The sequence below is a fragment of the Ischnura elegans genome, chromosome 10 (genome assembly GCF_921293095.1).
Source record: "Ischnura elegans chromosome 10, ioIscEleg1.1, whole genome shotgun sequence".
Classification (NCBI taxonomy): Eukaryota; Metazoa; Arthropoda; class Insecta; order Odonata; family Coenagrionidae; genus Ischnura; species Ischnura elegans.
The window spans coordinates 46450207-46471309 of record NC_060255.1 but is presented as its reverse complement, the minus strand read 5'-3'; the positions used below and the strand labels follow the sequence as shown (position 1 = coordinate 46471309).

General features: G+C 38.3%; 1 protein-coding gene across 4 annotated transcripts in view; it reads left to right on the top strand.

The window, feature by feature from the left end:
- LOC124167225 (zinc finger and SCAN domain-containing protein 21-like) overlaps positions 1-21103 on the top strand; it is a 61504-nt gene that overhangs the window by 29872 nt on the left and 10529 nt on the right. For all 4 annotated transcript variants that reach the window (XM_046545099.1, XM_046545098.1, XM_046545100.1 and 1 more), the window contains one exon: positions 3244-3460. In XM_046545099.1, the coding sequence (XP_046401055.1) occupies positions 3244-3460 (217 nt within the window). The remainder of the gene's footprint in view (positions 1-3243; positions 3461-21103) is intronic.

Here is a 21103-nt window from a genome sequence, read left to right as displayed (position 1 = left end):
TATTACGAGAGTTAGCCGAGGCACCGTCAATAGACCCTATAATAAGCATGTTTAAAAAAATTTGTTTTTACGAGGCCCTTTAGGAGCTTCCACTCATCATAGCGAGGGTTTCCATCGACGGAGAACCTTCTCCAAGAGTCCTTAATCTCTGTAATTTCTTGCGATCTGTTAGAAATGTAGTTAACATGGAGTGTTCAGTCTGAAATTCATGCAGTAAACTGGCGTTCGATAAATAAGTAGTTCATTTTGGTGAAAATATTGCAGAATTAACATTCCCGAATGCTTAATCTTCTTTTGTTCCCCGGGCGGCAGCGTACCCGCATGTCCGTGAGTTGCATGAATAGGAAGCATTTGATGACTGACATCGTGGCCAAAAACACCAAACACGTCTAAGCAAGAAAATAAAAATGATAGACTAATATGAGAGTGGCGTAATTAATTTATCTTCCTATTTGCTCTTCGCAATGAAAAAACAAAAGGCCCAAGGAATGCTGACCATGAAGAGTTAGAAGGAGCTTTATTCGGGTTGTTTTGCCCACTTCAATCTGCAAGAACGTCATAGAAAGTGGCTATGCCTGAGCCTAATGCAGAGTATTTCAGGGATAAATTGCGAATCGAGAATGACAAGAGTACGGAAGGTTGGTTATACTGATTCAAAGCACCACAGCGTTATCTCCCGTCATAATTGCTGGCGATGCCTGCGGTGTTAACCCGAAGTCATGGAAGAAAACACTCCGATCCTAAGTATCTTAAGAAGTATTCCCCGCGTGGTATAACATAGACGAAATGGAACCCTTTTACAACCTACTCCCAGACAAAACCCTTGCAGTACGAGGTGTTTCTTGTAATGACGCTTCTAGAGGTAAGTAGTGCGCTTTAGCGATAGCGTAGGGTGTACGATACAATGATACTCAGCGTGAATTGTTCGGATGGACGTATTTATTCTCTGTTGCGGTTACAAGTAATAGTCACGATCACAATGTACTATTCACAATGGTGAACTATTCGCATCAGTGGTTGGAGTCGTAGTGGTGCTCTCTTCCGACACCCGGGCGGCCGAGCCTGGTGGCCGTTGGAAGAACTCTTAGAACAACTGACTCTCGTTTGGCACCACCACAGGTGGCATTTGTGAAGAGCTGATGCTGCGCTTTCAGTTTATTTATTTTAAAAATTCTGCATTCCTTTTTCATGTTTCTCAGTCATTATTGAGAATTTTAAATCAATAAATTCAAACTCGTAAGATTTTTTGGCCTTAGGGTCCATCAGATGCGTATGCCTTTCCGTTTCTTTGCCGAAAACAATACCCATGTGAGTTATATTTGTCGCAGTTTCTGCATCTTGCTCTTGTTTTATTTAAGTGACATCAGCATAATACCTGCGTGATATTTTTTCGTGAAATAATATAATGTTAATATCTTTTCTTATATTACCAATTTTAATTCAAACAGTTTTTATTGCAGTGCCGTGGTAAACTTATAGTCAGTCTATTATTTCAAATACGTCGCGAGCGTAACATTCAAAAAGAGACTTTTTTTTTACAACGACAATTTAGTCACATCATTTTGCATGCTTAGCAAACTTTTTACTGTAGATAATGAAGACATTACATTATATGGTAGATAAAGTCTTCCAAGGCAGGATCGTTTTACAACCTTCCACCATTTTCGTCTGCAGAAACAAATGCAATACGTGATTTCACTTCACTGCCGCTTAACGTACAGGAACAATTAATGTACACCAATGGAACTATTTGAAGCATTAAATAACCGCAATGCAGTTTTATCAGTTATTTTTTGAATTTTCTGTGGAAAATGCCAAAATAATAGAATGATCAAATACATGCAATAATTAAGTACATATAGAAATGGCTTCGTTGGTTGTACATTGGCATAATGATTGACAAAGCAATGCTGTGCATGATTTTTATTCAGCACGGCGCTTATAAATTGTTTGGATAGTTAATTGTTTTTTAAGTAAGGAAATTTAGTGATGCAAAAAACATCGCCTTTCGTCTGGATTTATGATTACGTTGATTGGATATAAATTTCTCTGTCGCCGCACCACTCCTGTTCCTGTATAACTGTTTACAATAGGTATATTGGCTATTATTTGCTCCACCTCCGGTAAAGCGACAATTCGCTATAGCGAGTGTTTATTTGAGCCCCATGGGCTGTCGTTTTATCGAGGTTGCACTGTACCTTATTGCCGGTCAGGCGATTGCAGGTCATTTTTTCATGAAGAACTTCATCCTTGGTGTATTTAACTTTGCATTCGTGTGCATAACGTTATACAAGGTCCCTTGTTTCATGCAGTGCTTTGACCCATCCCGAAGTTCGCTCTGAGGAAATGGGTTGGTGTTGTAACTGGCTTATACGCTTTATCAGTAATAGTGAGATCCGGGTTCAAATTCAAGCATCGAAAATCCAAATATTTTTTTCATGGCAAACTTCATTGCACCCATACCCATAACTGCATAAAGTCACTTGTTTCATGCGGTGCTTTAATTAGTCATTATTTTCAGTCCTAAAAGGAGAGCATAAACATTGATTTCCCAAGTTTCATGATGTGTCTTAGACTATAGCATATACTTGATATTGGGAAGTTATTATGACTATATGCACTATTGTATTCTACAAATATATTTAAGATACTTGACTAGTTTCAGCCTCTTCAGGTGTTTTTCAAGAGTACAATATTGTATTCTTGCACACAGCCTGAAGATTCACTATAATTATCAAGTGAAAAATTTCCTCTGGACCGGAAATCAAACCAAGGACCAAGCTAGTACACTAAGCTTTCCAAGCTTTAATCAGACCTCAACACTATGCAGGTTCTTCTGCAATAACATATTTTCATCTTCATTATCTTATCAAGATTCTTCTGTGTTAACTCATTGAAAATTCATTTCATTATTTTCTGGCCAATTGATTAAATCATCCAGATATTTAAGCCTTTGATAATTGGAAACCCTGATTCATGAGCCCATCTGGTTGAGGCAGAAGCTAATTTAACAATCGGAAACAAGCTTGTTTATTTTCCTCTGTTTGACTTAATTGATTAAATAAATGCATGCTGTAAATAATTCTTATTTACAATAAATATGCAAGCCATGAGGTAGTATTGAAATTCACAGAAGGAACAAAATAATTTCCAGTGGAAGTCATGGTTGATCAGATGTTCTGCCTGTAGTCTAGTAATTTTTTTGTTGAGTTATTACATTTTTGTGTCTGCCTTCTGTTGCAGCATCGGAAACTTCATACTGGTGAAAGGCCCTATGGGTGTTCGGCGTGCGGCAAATCATTCTCTCGAAAGGAACATTTGGTGAGGCACTCGGTGTCGCATACTGGAGAGAAGGTGCATGCCTGCGAGCTGTGCGGGAAGGCGTTCTCGAGGAGGGACAACTTGCTGAAACATCGGAAGACTCACGGGATAGCTGGGCCCTATGTGTGTGAGACATGTGGTAAGCCCACAATTGCCATGGGGCTTATTCTCACCTTATGTCTTCTCTCCCCCCAATGCATGGTTTTGTTTTGGGAGCATGCTTGGTAAAAAGTGGTGGTTGCTTGCATTTGATGAAGGATATTCTTAAGAGGCATATGGAATTACCAAGATAATGGGGTAGAACTTTACGTGCTCTCTGCCATAATACTCATCAAGACTTAAATAATTCCAGTCTCAATTTATGATCTAAAACCCACTACCAACCTTCTGGCTGAATTATTGGGTGAGTAAGTGAAACTTGAATGAATTTATAATAAAAAAATGAATCATCATTTCCACATTTCATAGCACAATATCAGTCACGTCCAAATTGTGGTTGAGTATAAAACTTAATGAGTGGTCAACTGAGATATAAGCGGCAAATTGCTCTTCAGAACTTAGAGATTTTTCTTTAATAGCCTCTTCTCCATGGGTAGGGATGATGAAGATAGCCACCTCATTCCACAATGGTAATGACTATTCAAGGTCATTAATGAATTATTTTGATCACGCACACATTCATAATAACCTTAAAGCACATATTTATGAAAATTGTTAGCCATGAGAAAAAACGTTGACCCATGGTCATTTCGAACTCAATTATAGCAAAGTAGAATTGAAAGGCGATCGGAGGTGATATGAAGTGATGTCCACTTGGAAAAACCAGTAAATTTACTTACTTAAATTACACTTGAAGAAAGGCCATTTTTTGTGATTGAAGAAGAATGATAGTTGTTGGCCTACTTATACGGTGCTTAGGTTTTCTTATCCTTGCCTTCATTGGATGGAGCGCTGAACTCCTCGCTGTATTCTCCATAAGCAACTCAGCATGAGTTCCTACAATAAAATCACTACAGCAAAGATGGGAAACTGGATCCTCTGATTGGGAAACCAATCTCTCAAGTACCAAAACGATGTAATTTCCCCATTCTTCTTTCTCATGTTGGTAGATATTGATGAGCTCTCGTAGTGAGGTTACACTGATATTCCTTATTTCAATATGATCAAAAATTCTAAAATTGTGTTGATGTCTATGTATTTAATTATTAGTCGATCTAATTTTCTTATACACTTTCTTTATCTCAGATGTTTTTGGTTTAATTTTACAAACTCTTTGTGGCGGATATAGATTAACAAAATCAGGATAGTTATTGTATTCGTAGAAACTAGAGATGTGCGGATAGTATCCACAAATACTCAAATACCTCGAATACTAGAAAGTATTCAATATTTGAGATCTCGAATAATTATGCTTAAGGTACGATCTCGAATACTTTGAATTTCGTGCCATACACTGTCGCACGAACGTCGTTGGTAGTTGACTCAATAAAATGTAGAGAACTCTAGTCGTTTAGTGCATGCAGCACTGTTTTAGGCAAGTGGACCAGCTACATCAAATTCGCGCATTAGAGCGGTGAAAAGAGTTCAGCGTGGGGAACCGAAAATGATTGGGTGTTAAAATCCGAAAATCCCCGGTTTCCTCCACAAGGAGAACCTCAGTGCCGTGGGATAGTAACAACGTAGTACAATTCCCAAAATCTGCTACCCCCTCCATCCATCAGCCCTCGACTTCTACTCTGAGGCTTTCCTCTTCTCCGAAATCAAACAAAAGGCACCAGCTTGCTCAGGGATCGTATTACGAAGACCTTAGATTTGAAAAAAATATCAAGTTACACGAAAACAATAGAAAAGTGTTTCGCGTCCCCTCCCTTTCCTCACCCACTGACCTTTTTCTGCCTACCTACTTCGAAGTTCCCCATTTCTGGAGGTCAACTGCTCTATTAGCCCAAATAAGTCATCTATTAGCCCAAAAGATGTCTAACAATGACTTTTGGCAATTGATATAACACCTTCATTGGATTGAAATATTAGTAATGTGCGCTTAATTTAAAAAAGAATAAGATCAAACGCAACGTATTTCTGACTTTATTTAAGCATTTTACGCAAGGAAATAAATGTCAAAATATGACGGAAACGTAGCATTCTGGCGAAACTCGATACCCTCGCAGCTGAGCTCAGAAGTTGATGCGGTATTTTTTTCCAAAAACATATATCAAGTTACAATTTATGAGTTGTGCTATAAATATCTATTGTCACAGTCACAGACAAAGGGATATTTTCTCAGGATATTTGGTTTCTCCCTGATAGCAATTTGAATTCATCTGCTCTTGTGAGAACTTCCGAAGATGGGCTGAAAATTATTGAAGAAGAAGAAAATCCGTTGGAGAAGCACAAGTATTTTGCAAAACGCCTCGAATTGTCTGCTAGCACTTGACAGTAGGAGTGGGGGTAAAGCGAGCTAACTGTTGAAATAAGAAGTTGGATGAAGCCGAGTATCAGATGGGCGTGCTGCTGAAATGGCATTTGGTAGATAAGAATGTATATATCAGACAGAAATCCATCAAGTTACAATTTACCATCCATCAAGTTACAAGACGGCATGTAATCATTTTTTTCGCGAGGTGGTGTCTCCCCTCAGGATATTTGAAAAAGATGTTAGTTGAATCAACTACAGTGCAACCTCGATAAAACGACACCCCGACGGTGCACCAATAAACACTCGCTATAGTGAACTGTCGCTTTATCGGAGGTGGTGCGAATAATAGCTAATATACTTCATATTACTCCTTTATTTTTATTTTATCGCTCAGACGTGTTTGGTGTTTTTTTGGCCATGGTGTGTTCCATCAAATGCTTTCTATTCACGCAACTTACGGACGTGCGGGTATGCTGCCGTCTGCTTTCTGCCGCCCGAGGAACAAAAGAAGATCAAGCATTCGCAAATGCTAATGCCACAATATTTTCACCAAAATTAACTACTTATTTATCGAACGACAGTTTACCACATAAATTTGAGACTGAGCACTCCATTAACTTCATTTCTAACAGATCGCTAGCAATTACAGAGATTAAGGAGTCTTGGTGTAAGTTTTTCCGGCGGTGAAACCAACCGGCGGTGAGACCAAACGGCGGTGAGCCAACACCAAAAGGGCCTCGTAAAAACGAAATTTTTAACATGCTTATAATAGGATCAATTGACGGTGCATCGGCTATCTCTCGTAATAGCGGGGGTCTCGCTATAGCCCGTACTCACTTTAACGAGGTTCCACTGTATATGCCCAAATTGTTACCATAAATTAAAAATATTCCATTAATCAGCTAAATTCCTGTTTGAATCCTTTAAATGAAATCACAATTACTCGCCAAAATCCTGGGTTTCCTGCTGCTCAGGCAACCTAGTCAAACATTCCCGCACTCATTGTTTTTTTCTCCATCCCCTTGAAAAACGAGATCGAGTTTCCACTGTATACCTTTTTATTTATGCATTCATCAAGTGAAATAGAAGAAAAAACATACATTTAGTATGCTTTGCGCAATTCTAGTATTCGAGGTATTCAAATATTTGAGCGATGATTTAATATTCGAATTCGATATTCGAGTTCGAGAAATCTGCTATATGACCCATCTCTAGTAGAAACTTAAAGGTGTTGTTTAACTGTTTCTATTTTGGGAGCCATGGCACGCCTTAACACACTTCACACTGCCATGTGCAGTAACTTAGGTTCTTTGCTAGCACAAGGCGTAGACATGCGGGAACTCCGCTTAAATGCTCGTCGGATTTGTTACACTGTTTCTTCAGGAACGCGTGGCTGCCCAGGACTTTTCCCTTTACAGAGACACCTGGTTTCTTCGAACTGTTTATGCCACCGTCGAATGTTCTTTGGTGATGGTGATTCAGCACGAAATCGAATACGAAACACTTGCTGAACTGCGATCACTGATTGTGTACAACTAAATTAGATAACACAATACGCCCTCTGTTGTGTGGATGCCATCTTCAGCGAGACTGGCTGCACCTTATTGTTAGACCTAATTGTTAGACCAATGGTCTAAGGGCTGCACGCTCCACATCAGCACTCATAGTGACATGCAGCGGATTTTTCTAAAACTCTAAACAATTCCGATCACATCTGGCGCTGTTTCGCTTGTTTAGTGATATTTGTTTAAATATTATTACAAGTAAAAATCCGGTCCATCTTTTTGGGACACACTGTATTATAGGTTGTACAAGAGGAGAAATTACACATGAGACATTCACCAAGTTCTGTTCATTATTCATTTCTTTGCTTGGACCTGATTGAAATCTTTTAATTCAAAAGACTTGTAATGTGAATATTTTAGCTACAAGTTATTACAATTACTCCCTGTGTTAGTGATTTCATTGCCTCTTGGGACTATGGTCATTTTTTTTACCTATGGAAGAGGTGAAACCATGGTAAATATTTTTGCACATATTACTATTTATTAGCTTGTTCATTGCCCCATGCAATTGTTGTTCCTATATTATAATGTTTTATCAACCAATATTTTAACTATGTCATCCTCTCTCTTGAGTGTTGGTCTGAGAGAACCTTACTAAGTTGTTCCTTTAGTCGGTGCAGAAATTATATGCACTTTAGTGTGAATAGTAGTATCTAAGTGGTGAAAATTTTATTAAAACTATTTGCAGCTTCTTTGGGTGATCATGTCTGCATAATTTAAGTGCTTAGTCTAATTAGGACTAGATAGGAGTATTTTCCCTGTAGAAGAAAAAATAAGGCATAGGCATTGGACAATATGATGGAGTTAAAATTGGCATCTGCATTATTGATAAAATATTTGAAGTTTTTTAAATATTCTAAGGTAGGATGTACATTTTTGGGATGGTGTTCAATGCAGGTGTAAATAAACAAATACATATGTACCTAAAAATTTTTCTCCTGTTAAAAATTAAATTAATTTGTATTTTTATAGATATATTGCTTAGCACACAGTATGTTTCAGATTGCTATCTCATTCAGATAGATTCAATTTCAACTTCATGAAAAATCTCATGTTGTTTAAAAATTAAGCATATTGAAATGTTATTCTTATTTGTTCAGAGTGGCTGGTTATACTTCTCTTAGCAAGTGTTTCCTAAAGGTGATCAAAGTGTGTCCATGGTTAATAGGGCAATAGGCGTGGTTGCCTCAGTCATTTACGTGTTGTTCCTCAGTCAGCAGATTGGTGATAGCCAGGAGTTGGATTTTTCCACATTAAATCTCATATTTGGTTAATCCATGGTCAACCCACGCACAGAAATGATCAGATCAAAATCACTTGATATTATCTGTAGCATTAACCCAAACAATCCTACAATGCTAATTTTGAATTATCATCACTGGTCAGCAATGTTAAATTTGGTTTGATGCAGCTTTTCACTCAAATCTCCTGTCAGGTAATCTTTTCACTCCTACGTCTGTCTTCTCTTTCATATCCTTCTGTACCTGTCCTATATATTTTATTCAAGGTTTTACGTATTCTTTCCTTGCCATCTACTTGTCCCTTGGCGATTGCTTCATTTGGGCATCATGTCGCCATATATGGCTGATTAGGTTAGTCTTCTTATTTCCTCATTACTTACCAGATCGATCCGTTTGATCATCATCAGTCTTCTGTACCACCACAATTCGAAAGCCTCCATCTACCCTAAATTTCTCTACTGCTGTAATTGTCCATGACTTACTTCCATAGAAGAAAAAGCCTACTCCAATTGTATGTTCTGATAAATTACTTCTTTACTTCCATGCTTAAATTTCCTGCTGCAAGTCAATCTTTCTTTTGGAGGAATGCTGTCTTCACCAGGGCTACGGTGCTGATAATTTCTTTCTCGCTTCTTCTACTGCTAGTTGTTTCACTTTCCAAATAAGAGAATTCATACACTTCTTCCATTTTTTTATCCCTATTTTAATGTTTGTTGACCTCTTCTGCTGCACACTAATGTCATAGTTTTTGTTGCACATATTTGTAGCTTATATTTACCCTTTACCCTACTCATATTTACCAGAATCTACTTCAAATCCTTCTCTTACTATGCTATGACAGTTATGTCATTGTCAAATTGTAGCTCCTAATTTTTTCTGTGAATACTCAATCTTGATGCCTCCTCTTTGATTTCCATAATGGCTTTCTGTATAGAGGTAAATTTTGAAAATTATGGGTGACCAAGCACAGCATTGCCTTTTCTTTTCTAATTCTAACTTTTTCAATAATGAGATGATATTTTATCACTGCTTCTTGGTTTTTATATAACTGCAAATGATTCTTCTTTCGCTTTTTAGAACTCTTCAATTTATTTCAGGATTCCAAGCATAGATTTCGATCCATGTTGTCAAATGTCTTCTCTAAGTCCACAAATGCGGCCAAAATTGGCTTGTTCTTTTCCATTCTCTTCTGTTTGAGCAGCCTGAGGTGTCTCTCTTGTGCCTTAGCCTTTTATTTTTTTATGGAACATGATGACTCGAATGGTGCTGTTTCAATTAGTGTTTGCTTTTTGTGGAACTAATGGGGAGTTCTAATTTGGTTGTGAGTTTATTGGTAAGCTATCAGTAATGAATTATCAAAGGCTAAACCAGAGCATTAAAAATCAATTTGAATTGCAATCGTAATTTAAAAGGCTGAAATGTGTTTGTGAAATGCAAGTTTATATTTGTAATGCACAATGGGCTGTGAAATTTCTATACTTAGTTATTGTACCAATTTCTCTGATTTGTTACTACATTCTATTCTCAAGTGCATATAATTTCTATCCTCAGTGTGCATGTTTCATTTCTTCAGCCTTGAAAGTGCTTGTAAATTATATTTATCTATGGTTATGTGGCAGCTTGAGAGTATAAGTAGTGAAATGAAGTACAGGCGGTCCCCGACTTTCGTACACAATGCGTTCCCGAAAACTTGTACGAAAGTCGAATTGTACGAAAGTCGAACCATTGACTTCCATACTAATTAGAGGTTACGTTCCAAAAGAGCGGAATTTACGTACTAAAACCTTTTTTTTCACGGAATTCATTTCAATTGACTTAATTTTAATAATATATTAATAAAACTCCTCAAATCATATAATTTATTTCGAAAATACGCAGAAAATGCAAATATAAGTTTAAAAAACAAGAACTCCGTTGGCTATCGAGTGAAACTTCCTCTTGGCGTTTAAGTTGACATTCCACTTATTACGTCCACTATAAATAAAAGGACATATCAAGTAGCATAAAAAAATGTATTCGTTGAACCCGCACTCTGGATACCTTTTAATTTTTACACCAAAATTCGATGTTTGGCAGGTGACATTCGTGATCGCATATATTCCGCATGTTATTCAAAAAAGACGAAAGACAAACGGAATTCGGGTGATATGTCGTGCAATATCGTTGCTGAAGGTTTACATGAATTAAACAGCACTCAAACGAAAAAACACAATTAGAAAGAAGGTCTTACTAGTTTTATTGAAAGCTATTCGATGAATCACCTAGATCAGAGTCAATTACCAACAATTCCCTTCATTATATACGTTCATATTGTTCGCATATACTGCCAATACTGCAATTTGAAACAATTGAATGTTGGGATGCGCAATAAACATAGCGGGAATTTTAAAAAAATTACAGACCAGCGTCCGAAAGTCCGAATTTAGCGTACGAAAGTCGAGTAAAAGGTGTCAATTTTGAATGTACGAAAGTGCGAATTGTACGAAAGTCGAGGACCGCCTGTAATGAAATTTACTTGAATGAGGTAAGTGATTCTTTGTGAATGATTCTGTTAGAGTTCTGTCAGAATTCATAGGTATTATGACCAGACATAATATTACTCCAAGCTAAGGCACTTAATTAAAGTAAAGGACTTTACATAAATGAACAACTTATGGTGATTTCTGCAACCATAGACCATGTAGCCTCTTAACGACAAATGAAATTTTTCATGGTGAGTCAGTTTCACTTTTACTTAACATTCTTGTTCCTGCTCTGGAATTGAACTTTTTATGATCAACTCCCATGGAACCATATTTTCATCTTCAAATGTAAAGATATATCGTAACTTTTTATATCAAGTACTACTTTTGAATTGATAACTGTCATATATTAACCTAAAGTACTCCTTTGTAACATCTCCTGCTGTTGGCAAACCTGATAATAAAATTTTTTTCATGATTCAAGGGAAATGAATGAGTAGGATAAGGTGCTTGTTTCTAACTTCTGAAAAAGCTTAATAATAGAACATAAGAACTTCCTCATTATTTTATTTTTGCCTCAGAGAAAAATTCTTGCAGGGTATCCAAGTATTAGTTATCCTGCGTCATACAACTAAGTGACAATACCCCATAACTTCTTTTATGTTACAAAATACCATACATCTGTGATTATTTCCACTGTTTTTCACCATAGTCTTGGTAGAAAGTAATGTATATAGGATAAACGTAAAGTGCTCAAACATAATGTCTTAATAAAGCCTATGCAAGGCATTGAGGAGTGATGTTATCCTGCAGAATGCAACACTGCATCACAATGGAGAACTTGCAAGGTTTTACTACAGCCATTTCAATCCACGCATCTTATAGTTAACCTATATTGTTCCCTAAATATACTTTTCTTATAAACAAGCGACCCTTATTTTTTTAACTGTGGTGAATCAAAGACTGAATAGTTTCAAACACAGCTTTCCGCACACCATTTTGGGAGATGGGTGCATGACGTCATATATTTTATTTAGGGATGTGCGAATAGTGTCCGCGAATACTCGAATACCTCGAATACTAGAAAGTATTCGATATTCGAGATCTCGAATAGTTATGCCAAAGGTGCCGTCTCGAATACCTCGAATACTTTGAATTTCGCGTCATACACTGTCGCTCGCACGTCGTTGGTAGTTGACTCGGAAAAATGAGGAGAACTCTAGTCGTTTAGTGCATGCAGCGCCGTTTTAGGCAAGCTGACGAACTACATCAAATTCGCGGGTTAGAGCGGTGAAAAGAGTTCGACGTGGGGAATCGAAATTGATCGGGTGAAAAAAATCCGAAAATCCCAGGTGTCCCCCATCAGGAGAACCTCCAGGGTTCCCACTCAACCGTGAAAACCTTAAAACCGTGAATTAGCCGTGAATTTCGTCTACCGTGAAAAAACATGGAAAAAGCCGTGAATTTCGTCCTTAAACCTTAAAAATCTCTCAATCTTGATAATAATACTTTCCCAGAAATTTTCAACTTCGTTCGTTGCCAGCGCACGTCTATTCATTGTGGCGAGCATCGTCGCATGGGTCAGAAAAGCGTGGGAACGAATGTTGCCTGAAGAAAAAAAACATCTTTCCCCAGGGCAGGCCTTTTCTCTCCCCCCCTCCTGAAATATGACACCACTTCTCATCAGCTTGTTTACTTTCCTCGACTGGCTTGGTTTCCCCTCCCTCGGTCACTCCTAAGTCCCCCTTCCATCCAATTAGGCTTCCACTGGCTGCAGCGACCGCTTTCGAAACTAAATCTAGATGGCATTTGTGTCGAAAAATTTGAACGTATATTCAACACCCTCAATCCTCTGATTGGAAGACCGCTAACCTTGACAACCTGCTATTCGCTGTGGACATTAGTGATGGGCAAAGTCGATCATTTTGGTGATTCAATCATTTTGACTCGAGTCACATAAATGATTCAATCAATTGATTCAATCATTATGATCGAAAAGACTCAAATGAATCAAGATCGAAAAGACTCAAAAGAGTCATGATTGAAAAGACTCAAAGGAATCATGATCGAAAAGACTCAAAAGGAATCAAGATCGACAAGACTCAATCAATGGATGTAATAAATCACTTTGAATAATCGAATAAATACTGCCTCATCTGCGAAGATCATTGGTAACGCTGATTGCTATCCATATTATCATTTCATATACTATTTTGATTGTGATTTACTAGATCAGTAAATTACATTGCAAAAATGAAGGAAGTTGTGTCATGAAAATATTTGGGAAGGCAAAACTGCCACAGTTTCTTAACACTAATAGAAGAATTTCTAACTATATATCTCAAAATATAACACTAAGTACACCACACCCATGAATCTGATCTGCAGGATAATTTTATTAACGGCACAGTAAAATGTTAACAGCTTTAACTTCTACTTCTTAACGTTCTCCTACAATTTAAGAGTCATCTTAATATTTTCCTTTTACGTGTATTGGTGTTATTAATACTTATAACTGTTGGAAAACATATAAGAAAAAGATTACACAAGTATTCAGTTCTTTATAACATAGTATTTAATTTTCTCACAACTATTTCTGCCCTGTCGAAAAGAGATCAAGCACCGATCGTTCCAAATTTTGAAATAAACCGGAAACCGGGATGATTGATATGATACCGGAATTCGGAGTGATTGATGATTGATGATCGACTTGTTTAACGAAATGAATCATGAGTCATTTGATTCACCTAGTGATTCAATCTTTTTGATCGAATCGTTCATGATCGACCCATCACTAGTGGACATAACGCTCCCTGAGTTTGAACCGGGCGACAGCGAGCTTTCGGCGCGACGTAACTAATTCTCGCGCGTTGCGGCCTGAAAACGAGAGAAGATTTCCGCTTATGGCAACAGAGCATTACACGATTTTCGCATGCGTCGACCTGGGACTTGCCAGTTTTACGTCGCAACCGGAAAGTTTGTGTGGAAATATTTGACGAGTAATAAAGTAAAGTGAAAGTGAAAATAACATGTTTCAGCAGGTATTTTTTATGTCTTTATATATTCCAAACCAAGTGAATTATAATTTACCTAATTGCACCTATCTAAGACAAGGTATTTTTTCCTCCTAACTCCTGCAGAAAAGAGGGTTCGTCTTACAATCGAATGCAAAATTCTCGACGTCAATCGGGTTGCATAATTTTCGTCAGGAAAAATTATGAATACTAGAGTTTGTAACCTAATATATATAGCTATACAACGAAAAATCAACGTCAAAAATACCTAAACTGTAATTTAGCTTATTTAATTTTGTGTTTAAGTGAAAAACTATTGCCATTTTAGGCAGCAGGTAAAGCGTGCGTGCCAATCAATCGCCGGGTGCACTTCTGCCGTGTCCGCGAGATCGCCTGCTTTACCCTGGGTTCGGCTCCATTCAAGTTAGAGCTTGATCAACTTACAAAATGTTTGTGTTATTGATTACAATTTACCTAAATTTTAACCAGAGGCGGATCCAGGATTTCTTTCTGGGGAGTGGGGGAGCACAAGCAAAGCCGTATCCAGGATTTTGTTCCTGGGGGGGGGGGCACAAGGATACCTCATGATACAAAACGAGCGCAATGATAATATGACCGTATTCAGAATAATGCATATTTTTTAAGTGTCTGGGGGGAATGTGCCCCCGTGCCCGCCGAGGATTGTAACGTTAAAGCCTCAATGCCGTCGCGATATAAACTGCTACAAAAGTCGTTCCATTTTTTCCAGAGCAAAAGTATGAAGGGAACATGAATTGCCTCTGATTAGAGAAATCGATTCAGTTTTGGTTTCAGAGTATTACGATAGCAGAGGAAAGAAGTCATTACACTGCCGCTTTCAAAAGAAAAGTTATACGGTGGAACCTCGATCTATCGTTCCCGCATTGATCGTTCGCCGTTTCTGGTCCCAAATAAAGTTCCTTATAGACAATGTAATTTTTTCCCGCATATATCGTTCCCCGAAGTATCGTTTCTCGCATTGATCGTTTGATAATTGCGGTTCCGACGCATAATTTTCCCGCATCCATCGTTTGACGAAAATGAGACGAAATAAATACAATGTGTCATTTATGCCTAATAACGACAAGCACATAGTTGTAATCTTCCCAAGGGATGGAACTACCATTGGGAGAAGCTCAGTGCCGTGGGAAAGTAACACAACACTACCTGAATTATATTTAAAATATATTCATTAGACAGGAACAATTCAAGTAATAGACTATTTTTGGCCTTCGTCATCTATCTCACAACCAGTCACTGCGCCGGCGAATGCGGTTGTTTTAGGCACATCATGCACATTGCTTTCGTGAATACATGTACTGGAAATGGTGTTTGATGGATATGAATTTTTATATCAGACTGAAATCCATAATAGCAGTGTAAATGCTGAGTGGAGAGCAAACTTTTTTTTAGTGAGTTGGCGTTTTCCTTCAGAATTTTGAAAGAGATATGGGTCGAATCCACAATATGACCTTTGTGTCTTGATAAAGTACTACTATTCCTGTTATTATCTAAAATATTGTTTGAAACCTTTGATGAATATCTTAATTACTCGCCAAAATCCTGCGTTTCCTGGGACATAGGCAACCTAGCAAAAAAATAAAGAATTGATCGTTTTTCCGCATTCATTTTATTATCGTTTCGTTATTAGGAAAAAAAAATTCCCCTAGTGGAGCTCCAAAAAAGGAGGGTAGTCTTAGAATCGTGTTCGTCTTAGAATTGAGCTAATACGGTGTATGAAATTGTTTTTCGATTTATTATGTTCTATAAACAATTTTCATAAAATATTTTCCGTTAAATAAGAAAGAATCAATTTATTATATTCTATAAACAATTTAAATAAAATATTTTCCGTTAAATAAGAAAGATTGGGGTGGGGGAAATTCGGCCACTGTGCAGTAATAACAACGTGCGCAAAAAACTATCTCTCGGCGAGGAATTAAAAAAGGTCCTCGGGTGTCCGGACGGAAGAAGGTCCGAAGGGTATTCGGCGTCCAGGCAAGAGCGCGGTTGGGCTGGTCCTTTTGTCGGCCCTGAATTTTGCAAACGATAGATCACGTCATAACAGATATCACTTTTCATTGCGGCGTTAACGTTCACGGCGTTTGTCGCGTACGTTAATTTTCTGTTCATATACGGCCAGTGATTTTCTTATTGTTGGCTTATTAACGGACCGTGAAAACCTGAAAAAAAATGTGAAAAATCTGAAAAATAACCGTGAAAACCTGGAAAAAGCCGTGAATTTCATTATTCAAGTAGAGTGGGAACCCTGACCTCAGTGCCGTGGGATAGTGACATTGGCGCATTTCCCACGATCTGCTATTCCCTCCATTCAGCATTCACCCCACCCAATCTGAAAATTTCCTCTTCTCCGAAATCAAACATAAGGTCCCAGCTCGTGCAGGGATCGTATTACGAAGACCTTAGCTTCGAAAAAATATGAAGTTACCGGAAAATAATAGAATCGCGTTTCACCCTTCCCTCTTTCTCCCTCACTGACCATTTTCCCGCATCCATCTTTTGATAAAAATAAGACGAGGTGTTTGCCATGTGTCCTTTGTGGCTAATAACGACAGGCACTTATTTTGAATCTTCCTCAGGCGATGAAACCACCATAGTGAAAAACTCAGTGCCGTGGGATAGTGACATTGGCGCATTTCCCACGATCCGCTATCCCCCTCCATTCAGCGTTCGCTACGAAATCAAACAAAAGGTCCCAGCTCGCGCAGGGATCGTATTACGAAGACCTCAGCTTCGAAAAAAATATCAAGTTACACGAGAACAATAAAACGCCCCCCCCCTCTACTCACCCACTGGCCTTTTTCTGCTTACCTGCTTCGAAGTTCCACATTTCTGGAGGTCGACTGCTGCATGAGTCATCTACTAGCCCAAAAGTTGTCTAACAATGACTTTCGGCAATTGATATTACACTTTTATTGGATTGAAATATTAGTAATATGCGCATAATTTAAGAATGAATAAGACCAAACACGACATATTTCTGACTTTATTTAAGCATTTTACGCAGGAAAATAAATGCCGGAAAGACGAAGAAATACGACGGAGGCTTAGCATTTTGGCGTAATACTCAAATAGGGTGCTTTCCTATGATTTTTTTATTGCCTAAATCGAAATATTAATACTCCTGGAGTACGTATTTCACGCTTTTTGACTATTAAATGACGATATCTATTTTTCGCGATTAAATGAAAAGTGAACATTTTCAAGAGCGCGAAAACGCGACGGGTAAGTATGAATGCCGGGAAAAACTCCGCGTGACGTCGTTCTGCTTCCCGCTGCCGCGAGTGAGGTGACCTTGGGGCGAGGCTCTGAGCGCTAATACGACGCAGGATGCTAGCAGGTAGCCGAGTACCATGCTAGCTGGTAGCGCTTGGCTAAAATAAGGATTATTAATACCTTATCAAGCGAAGAAAACTTTCCGACCTTAGCCAGTTTTAATAAGTGATTATTAAGACATGTTTCCCTGAACTTTGTGCCTCATGCATGCATTGGTAACCTCAGACGATGTAAAACTCCTATCCTCTCGTGTCGAAACTTGATCCCTGTGATGTCACGTGGAGTGGCATCGCATGGGCGCCAATCTGGCCTTTTTCAAATGAGGATAAAATTGGCCATTGCCATTGGTCTAAACCGGTATTTCTAGAACCAAATAATTTATATATTATGAATACACCAATGGTGGGTAACAAATCACAAACAACGCCTTTCGTTTTCTTTAATGAAGGAAACAACCCTATTGTTTACATAAAATTAAAATATTCCATTAATCAGCCAAATTCCTGTTTGAATCCTTTAAAGGCAATTACAATTACTCGCCAAAATCTTGGGTTTCCTGCTGCATAGGCGACCTAGTCAAACATTTTCACATTCATCGTTTAGTATTCGAGGTATTCGAAATTCGAGGTATTCGAATATTCGAGCAATGATTTGATATTCGAATTCGATATTCGAATTCGAGAAATCTACTATTCGACCCATCCCTAATTTTATTTATATTTTTTATTTTATTCTCAATCCACCGAATACAGCTCATATTGGCCATTTTAAATCGGGGTATTCAACAACTTTAACAAGTAAACGTTCACGAACAACCATGCCCTGGACAGGGGAAACCTGCCCAGGCGGGACTCGAACCCACGACCTTTAGTTTGGCAGGCGAGGACGTTACCCCTCCGCCACCGAGGCCGGCTTATATATCCGGTTTATGCATTCTGAGAGGGAGTTACCGGAGTTCTTTGAGCCGTCCAAAGTTCTTCCTGTGATTTTGCTTTGTGGTTTGTCTCATTTCCATTTAATAGAGTATTTTAGAGGATTTTCAAGTAGGATGTTACTATTAGTTAACTATTATTACCGGCTTATTAATCTGCATGGATAAGGGATACGTTCGTGCTGAGTCAGATTATCTGCCTGCAGTTGACCATCTTGTGATATAATAAAGTACATAATGAGCTTTGATGAGTACATGTCGGCTGAAATTCAAAATGTCTAATGATCATCTTTAGTAATTTCCGTTATTTACGAGATAGTGATTGTATAAATTGATGTATTTTGATTTATACGATTGCATATGAACCCCACAGTTGTACGTGATGTGCCCTCAATCTTCCTCCTCATGGCCAACTGCCACAGTAAACGTAACTTTCTTCCATCGGATAAATGAAAAAAAAGTTGTACTTTGACTTCCAGGAATGAAACAGTAATAATAAAGAGTGCTACTCATGACTGAACGCTGCCGAAAGTGCACATGTAAGGACCACCATTAATACTATTTCAAAGTAAACAGTCATTTGATAGCATTTACTACAAGTCTACAGAAAATTCAGGGACATAACTATATGCTTGATTGAAATTTTTTAATAACATCACTAAATAACCAGAATCGTCTTCATTGGCATATGGGCACGCATTTCTTATGATTCGCGGAGCCCTTGGGGCTGTGTCTACGTTGGTTATGAAGATGACAAGTACCATTTTATCGAATACTTTTTATTTATTCTCAAGTTTTGATTTCGTATTGCTCCAATTGTTGGAACTTGTATAAAAATCGATACAAAAACTAATAATGAATTTCAGCAATTGACATTATACTTTTATTAGATTGAAATACTTGTAAAGTTCATGTAATTCAAAAAAGAATGAGACCAAACACGACGTATTTCTAATGTTATTTAAGCATTTAAAACAAGGAAATAGTTGTAAAAATACATTGGTGATTTCTGGCGAAACTCGATATCCTCATAGCTGAGCTTCTCGGCAGTTAATGTGGCATTTTTCCGAAAACAGGATATCAGGCTATTATCAGTTATCAATTTACAAGTTATACTATAAGTCTCACTTGTAAGAGTCACTGAGGAAGGGATATCTTCTCATTTATTATTATGATATTTTGTTTCTTACTAACAATCCGAATTCATCTACTGATCTGGTGCTACGCTAATTAGATAAGAATGTGTAAGTTGCCTTCTCTTTACGACAAAATATTTCATGGCGCAACCATATGTTTATGCTTCACCCTCTGCAGTATGTTGTGCATAAGATGTATGCAATAGCATCAGTTCCTAACTTCACCTCGCACGAGTGTTCCCATACTTTCCAGGGTGGGTTGACTTCAAACTAGCGAGTGTTTTCCGTGTGGGTTCAATAAAGTCCAGTTTCATTTTTATTAGTTTTATTTTTATCCGTCTTCGGACCATCGCCCTTCCAAAGAAGCGCGTGAATATTGGAGAAGCCTCAGGCAGTCCGAGGCAGTCCTCTAGCACATGGCGGTAGGGGTGGGGTAGAGGGAGCTACCTGGTGAAAACAAGAAGTGGGATGAAGCCGAGGCTCAGGAAGGTGTGCCGCTGACGATTAACGCAACATAGTTCACGCTTTACACATTGCCTAAATTACATGAAAAATATATTTATTAGACAGGAACATTACAAATAATTGACCACTTTTGGCCTATATGATCCATCTCACAAACAATCACTGCACCGGCAAAAGCTGTTGTTTTAGGTATAACATGCACATTGCTCCCGTGAGTACATGTACTGGAAATGGCGTTTCATGGATTTTTACATCAGAGAGAAATCCATAATAGCACGGTAAATGCCAAGTGGAGAGCAAACATTTTTTAGCGAAGTGGCGTGTTCCTTTAGGATATTTGAAAGAGATATTATTCGAATCAACAATGACCTAAGTGTCTCGATAAAGTACTAGTATTCCTGTAATTTGCTAGAATCTTGTTTGAATCCTTCAATGAATATCATAATTACACGCCAAAATCCTGCGTTTCCTGGGCCATAGGCAACCTAGCCAAACATTCCCGCATCAATCTTTTTCCCGCATTCATCGTTTTTTTCGTCCATCCCCCTGAAAAACGATAGATCGAGGTTCCGAACCGAGGTGAGTGCTGATGATCCCCATGAAATTGCTCTTTGGAACTAGTATTCGTTGAAAGTCATTATTCCATCATTCATTTACTGCAAATAGCTCTTTTTGGGAAATTGCTGTTTAGCCAAGGCCATAAATTCTTGTTTAATTATAGAGAAAAATTTGATTGAGCATTTTGTGAGATAAAAGTTAGTGGAACTGTATTATTAGATATTATTAATTAAAAAGTGCTGAAAAAATTTAACGTGGCCGCAGAAGAACGGAAATACAAGCTCAGCGTCTAGCACGCATCAATGCCGAGCAGTAATTCTGGCATCTAACTGCGACACATTAGATAGCGTTATTGGATAACTTGTTGCAGGAAAACCTTGAGTGTGGGTCTAATGTAACAATGCTGTTGACTTAAACATGGCCGCTGGCTGGGAGCGGGCTGCCGTTCACGGCACGGCCCACAGCATGGCAGAGAGTTGTCTAGTCTGAAAGCAGCCTGAATTTCACGGCGTCGCAACGTGAATGGTGGCTGGCAAAAAGTCGTTTCGTCAGAAAGCTGTCTCAATGCAGCACTGCCTGTATTTGATGCTCTAGACGGCTCACCGCCGGGCCGGATTGAAATGGGTACCGTGGTGACCACGGCGACCGTCAACTGCACGATTCAATTCGTTTAAATACA